The sequence below is a fragment of the Diplotaxodon limnothrissa genome, linkage group LG7 (assembly GCF_057381915.1).
Source record: "Diplotaxodon limnothrissa isolate DT_005_m linkage group LG7, D_limnothrissa_male_GT1.1, whole genome shotgun sequence".
NCBI classification, from domain to species: Eukaryota; Metazoa; Chordata; class Actinopteri; order Cichliformes; family Cichlidae; genus Diplotaxodon; species Diplotaxodon limnothrissa.
In genome coordinates, this window is record NC_140602.1 from 40,691,575 (window position 1) to 40,697,951 (window position 6,377).

At 45.0% G+C, this 6,377-nt stretch overlaps 1 protein-coding gene across 1 annotated transcript in view; it reads left to right on the forward strand.

The window, feature by feature from the left end:
• The first annotated feature begins 2,280 nt into the window (after nucleotides 1-2,280).
• slc46a2 (solute carrier family 46 member 2) overlaps nucleotides 2,281-6,377 on the forward strand; it is an 11,374-nt gene continuing 7,277 nt past the window's right edge. Inside the window, exons 1-4 of the mRNA XM_085358070.1 lie at nucleotides 2,281-2,862; nucleotides 4,481-4,651; nucleotides 5,233-5,451; nucleotides 6,060-6,231. Of these exons, the coding sequence (XP_085214196.1) occupies nucleotides 2,389-2,862; nucleotides 4,481-4,651; nucleotides 5,233-5,451; nucleotides 6,060-6,231 (1,036 nt within the window). The 5' untranslated portion in view covers nucleotides 2,281-2,388. The remainder of the gene's footprint in view (nucleotides 2,863-4,480; nucleotides 4,652-5,232; nucleotides 5,452-6,059; nucleotides 6,232-6,377) is intronic.

A 6,377-nucleotide genomic window follows, 5' to 3' on the forward strand; every position in this document is an offset into this window, starting at 1 on the left:
TCTATTGTCCAGGCGTTCTGACTGATGTCCCACCAGGATAAGGCCCAGAGGAATACCCAGGAAACGCCTCGGTGTCCCCTACTGAAGAGCTGGATGAGGCAGTTGGTTAGAGGGACATTTAGGCTTCACGTTAGAGACTGCTGCACCCGTGATCTGGATAAGCAGTTGAAAATGGACGAATGGATGGATATTGTCCCGTTTTGGTGTACAATAGAATTTCAGTCTCCGTTTCCTGTTCTAAGCTGACAGGAGTGGCACCTGGTGTGATCTGCTCCTGTAGCCCATCTGCTTCTGTGGTTAACTGAATTACTGTTGCCATCCTATCAGCTCAAAGCATTCTGCGCATTCTCTGACATCAACAGGGCATTTTCATCCAGAGAACTGCCACTTACTGGATGTTTTCTCTCTTTTTGGATCCTTCTCTGTAAACATACGAGCAGTTTGTGAAATATTAAGACAAGTCTATCTGACATCAACAACCATGCTGTGTTTAAAGTCACTTAGATCATATCTTCCTAACTGTGATGCACAGTTTGAATTTATGTCTTTTTGACTGTGTCTACCTGCCTAAAAACTTATGTCTCCATATGATTGAATGATGAAGGAGCAGTTGAACAGCTACCCACTGACTTGGCCAGGGAGTATACATAGAGTACACTTTACATTACAAACATTTTGAAGGAGGTATGTCTCATTATCGGACCAGAACTGAACAAGCAAACACTTCCTTGAGTTGTCAAAGGAGCTTGCAAAGAAAAGCGTCTGGACTTCTTTAAGTTGCTTGAAGACGTTTCACCTCTCATCCGAGAAGCTTCTTCAGTTCTAAGGTCAAATGGTGGAGAGTCCCAGATATAAACCTAGTGGGAGTATCCCCCCCCCCAGAGGGACAAAAGGACCCCCTGATGATCCTCTAATCGCCTGAGAGCCACCTCCACAGGACAAGACTCAGCAGTCCATCTGCATCTTAAGGATAAAGGACACTCTTTCGAGGATGCCAATGTTCACATTTTGGACAGAGAGGACAGATGGTTTGAAAGAGGAGTGAAAGAAGCCATCTATGTCCACTGTGAGCGACCATCTTTGAACAGAGGCGGGGGTTTACGACACCAACTCTCTGCCATCTATAATCCAGTTTTGAGATCCCTTCCCAGGCGCCTTAACGCCCACTCACATCCTGGGCCATCTGACCTCAGGAATTCGCATGATAAGGTGGGGCCAGGTTTCACAATGAACACACCCGAAACTCTGGCTGATTGGGACCCACACCCAGTTTCACACCTTGGCTGAGGCGATTAGAGGATCATCAGGGGGTCCTTTTGTCCCTCTGTGGGGGGTCACTCCCACTAGGTTTATATCTGGGACTCTCCACCATTTGACCTTAGAACTGAAGAAGCTTCTCGGATGAGAGGTGAAACGTCTTCAAGCAACTTAAAGAAGTCCAGACGCTTTTCTTTGCAAGCTCCTTTGACTACGATGACCTGGATGACTGAGAACCTTCACAGACACTTCCTTGAGTTCTATTTGTGAGCTGTAAGCAGCAGCTTTTGAAAGTACCTTGTGGTTAGTGCATTGTTGAGCTTGTGGGAACCCATTGTGAATGTGCTTTTTTTTCAGTTCAAATTATTTCTATCAACATACAACAGAGACCACTCTAGCAGAAGCCTATCCACAAAGACTGCAGTCACTGCTGTTTATTGGAAGGAAATTAAATGTTTCCTGTTTCAGGCTTCACCTGTTAGAGGATTACCTGCTTTCTGGTTTACCTTGAAATGAGCTGGCGGTAATGCCTGTATATGTGCTGTTGTATGCATGCGATATCTACTTCGCCTACAGCTCTTCATAGAAATTTACAGGAACTGCACATTTGATTTGGCTTTGCAATACCTGTGTAATTACATGGGTGGTGCGTGCTGGGTCTTTTATCAGCATTTTTCACATTTTAAAGTCACACACTGATAATTTATTTAAAAGTGTAAATGAAAATGAAAGTATACCAGCTGAGATGGATTAACTGCCTTCAATGGGCTCATATCTAATGCCATGTTTTGGACTGCAGCTCAGTTGTGTTTCAGTTTTATATCTCAAACCTAGATAAATGCAACGAGAGATGATTTGTGTGGAGATATAATAGGGAGCACAGAGAAATGGTAATGATGAAAATGTAAATAGTGGCCCAGAGCCTGATGAAAGAAGGTGGTTTCCTAAAATCTGACAGAGTGCACTGAAGCCAGCAGATCAGCAGCAGGGGATGAGGAAGTGGGCGTGTTTCCTCGGTGAGGCTGCTTAGTTTGAAGCACACGCGCACACACCCTTCACTTACTACTGACGGAAGCAGTCCTAGAAGACGGTCATCTTTATTTTTTTTACAAAGCTACAATAATCCAGATCATGGTGGTACCGAACTTGTGTCAAGCAGCCTTCGCGATGCTTCGGCAGATCGAGCCGATCATCGTGCTCGAGCAGCTGGGCAGCACTCTCTTTGATACCGCGCTGCAGATGGTGGTCTGGGACCGCTGTGCCAACGCTACCGACCCGGGCCACTCCAGTGAGGATGCCCAGCAGAAAGCCATGACCGACTTCTACATGATCAACAACCTCATTATCCAGCTGACTCCCATCTTTCCTGCGCTGTTCCTGGCAAGACTGAGCGACCGCGGCCGGAGGAAAGCCCCCATCGTGTCCCCCCTCACCGGCTACCTGTTGTCTAGGGTCATCCTGCTCCTGGTAGTCGTTCTAAAACTGCCGCTGCAGGTGATGTTCGCGGCGGGGACTGTCCTCGGGCTCTCCGGCGGGTTCACCGCATATTGGCCCGGTGTAATGACTCTAGCTTCACTCGGCTCCACGGCGGCCGACCGCTCCAAGGTGAGTTACAGGCGTGCTGCAGCTGCAAAGCCGTGGAAGGAGCGCCGAGAGGAGCCTCAAAATAACTTACTTTCAATCACAAAACTTTGTGTTTGACTGTAAAACTGATGATAATGTGCAAAAACTAAGAATTACAAGGATATAAACGAATAAGTTGGGCCATTAAAGAAGACCGTTTCTTTCTTTCTCTCTCTCTCTTTTTTTTTTTCCAGATTTTTCAGTCTTTCGCTATTATTGTTTTCAGGGATTTCCCTTATTTAAAAATGGCCTTTAGGTTTTATTGCTCATGTGAGCACAATTGGTCGATATACGAGTCTGCGTCACCTCTTTTAACTAAAATCTATGCAATACAGATGTTGTACCTAAAAGAAACACAATACAACTCAAATATATATTCAGTGAACTTAAAAAAAAAAGTAAGCTTAAACTTTTAACATAAAGCCATAAACACTTTCCCCCTCTTAGTCTGAGAGTACTGTGCTTCAGGAAGCATGTTATATGCACACAGGCGGTCAAAAAGAAAATTACATTTAATTACCAAATCACCCAGGGGTTAGCCCCCTCTGCTGTGGAGCCAGCTCCCAGTCTGGATTCCCTCTCTACTTTTAAGATTAAACTTAAGACTTTCCTTTTTGATAAAGCATGATGATAGTTCTAGATCAAGTGACCCTGAATCCTTCCTTAGTTGTGCTGCAATAGGCCTAGAAAGCTGGGAGCTTCCCATGATGCACCGTTTCATCTTCACTCCCTGTGTTAATACACCAATCTGCATGTAGTCATTAGTTATTATTAAGTTATTATTACTACTCTTGCCCTCTTCCACAGTGTTTCTTTGTCCTGTTTGCCTCCCTTCACCCCCAAACCCGTTGTGACAGATGGCTTTTACTCCATGATTCAGCTGAATTGAACTGAAAAAAAAAACCCAAACAAAAGCAAAACAGTTTCCTTTAACTGATTTATTCAAAGGAGCTTGCAGAGAAAAGCGTCTGGACTTCTTTAAGTTGCTTGAAGACGTTTCACCTCTCATCCGAGAAGCTTCTTCAGTTCTAAGGTCAAATGGTGGAGAGTCCCAGATATAAACCTAGTGGGAGTGACCCCCCACAGAGGGACAAAAGGACCCCCTGATGATCCTCTAATCGCCTGAGCCAAGGTGTGAAACTGGGCGTGGGTCCCAATCAGCCAGAGTTTCGGGTGTGTTCATTGTGAAACCTGGCCCCACCTTATCATGCGAATTCCTGAGATCAGATGGCCCAGGATGTGAGTGGGCGTTAAGGCGTCTGGGAAGGGATCTCAAAACTGGATTATAGATGGCAGACAGTTGGTGTCGTAAACCACCGCCTCTGTTCAAAGATGGTCGCTCACAGTGGACATAGATGGCTTCTTTCACTCCTCTTTCAAACCATCTGTCCTCTCTGTCCAAAATGTGAACATTGGCATCCTCGAAAGAGTGTCCTTTATCCTTAAGATGCAGATGGACTGCTGAGTCTTGTCCTGTGGAGGTGGCTCTTCTGTGTTGTGCCATGCTCTTGTGAAGTGGCTGTTTGGTCTCTCCTGACTGAGAACCTTCACAGACTTAACTGATTTATATTAAAAGAAATAACCCTGTGCCCCCTTGCAGGTGTTGATGAGGGTGGAGTTCATGTATGGGTTAGCAGGCGTGGTGGGCAGCCTCGCTTCTGGCCATCTGTTCCACCTGTACAGCTCCAGTTTGGGACATGGGACCATCCTGCTTATCATCAGCACACTGCTGCATCTGCTCTGCCTCTTACACTCCATTTTCCTGCTGCAGGTCAGTGTGTGCACGTGAGAGGGTTCAGAGGGGGCGGGGGTCCAGTGTAGCCATGTGTTTTTTGTGTATTTCTAATTGTTTATTTTTATTTTTATTCTTGGAATCAAAAAATATACTGTGAATCAGCTTTGCATGATTCACAGTATATTTTATAATGGCCCTTCATCCACTTTGCTTCTAGCTCCTCCCCCCTTAAAGGTAAGTTTCTTCTGATTAGCTGCCCCTTCAAAACAAAAGGGCTCTGAACACCAGGTAGAGATAACCACATTCAGAGGATCTGATCCTACTGACATCATACAGAGCCAAAAGTAGAAAAAAAAAACTTCTTTCTTTTTGGTGACCTCACCATGACCTAATGACCTAAAAGTACATCTATGACATAAAATAAAGAACAGCAAGCTAAATTGTCGATCATTAAACATGCTGCTGTAATAATAATGTGAATAATTACATTAATCTGTAATTATGTGTCTTATAACTAGAACCATCTTTATTCATGTTCTGCCTTCAGTTTTAGCCACACGTGCTCGCTCTACCACCTCGCCGAGCTCATATACCACGCATGTCCGTCTTTATTAAAGGTGAAAGGTGTAAGCGATGGAGAGCCGGAGGAGAACCGCCACCTACTGTTACGCGCCTCCACTAACTCTTCAGTTGTCGAGGCTCCTGTTGAGATAAACAGAGTGAATGTGGCTCTGTTGTTTGTGGCTGCCATCCTGTACGACTTTGCAGTGGGCGGAGCCATTGAAGTACTGGGCGCCTTTGTGCTGAGAGCACCACTCAGCTGGAATGCCACTCTAGTAAGTTTTTTTACCCCATTTTTGTGATTTGATGCAAAAAAGATGGGATAAAAGTAACACTGCTAGTTTTAACTCTATTTTAAGCAGACGGGACAATTCTAAATATTAGTGTCTAAGCTTAGCCATCGGTTGGTTGGTGATTGGTATGTTGTTAGCTAATGAGCACACCCTTGTTCATCCTCCTTTCTGACTGTATGACTGTAGTCTTCTGAACAGACTGAGGGAACTGAGGCGTGTTTTCCCACAAATGTCTATACAGCCAGGAGTGTTTCTGCAACCAGAGGAGTCGCCCCCTGATGGTCATTAAAAATAATGCAGATTTAAGGCACTTAAGCATTAATGCCATCTGTTCTAGTTGCATAGTCTGTTTATTATTGCCTCTCTATCGCTGAACATCTCTCCCTTCTTTTTTTCTCATTTCTTTTCCTCTTTCTTCAGGTGGGGTACGGAAATGCAGCAGGCTGTGTGATCTTCCTCACCAGTTACATAGGTGTCATCGGGTTTCGACGCTGCTGCAGCGTCTAGTTGCATAGTCTGTTTATTATTGCCTCTCTATCGCTGAACATCTCTCCCTTCTTTTTTTCTCATTTCTTTTCCTCTTTCTTCAGGTGGGGTACGGAAATGCAGCAGGCTGTGTGATCTTCCTCACCAGTTACATAGGTGTCATCGGGTTTCGACGCTGCTGCAGCGACACCTCGCTCATTCTGATCGGCATGGTGTCCTTCGCTGTCGGGATTTACTTCATGTCCTTTGTAACGACGACCCTCACTTTCTACCTCGGTAAGAACAAACATGTTACACAGATTTTATAGTAAATTTGTGGTGGATTAGCAGCTAATAGAGACACTTCATCCAGAAGATTTGAGGCGGGTTTAGAGCTCATGCCACACGCACAGGCCACATCCTTCATTTTCTCCTATGACCTT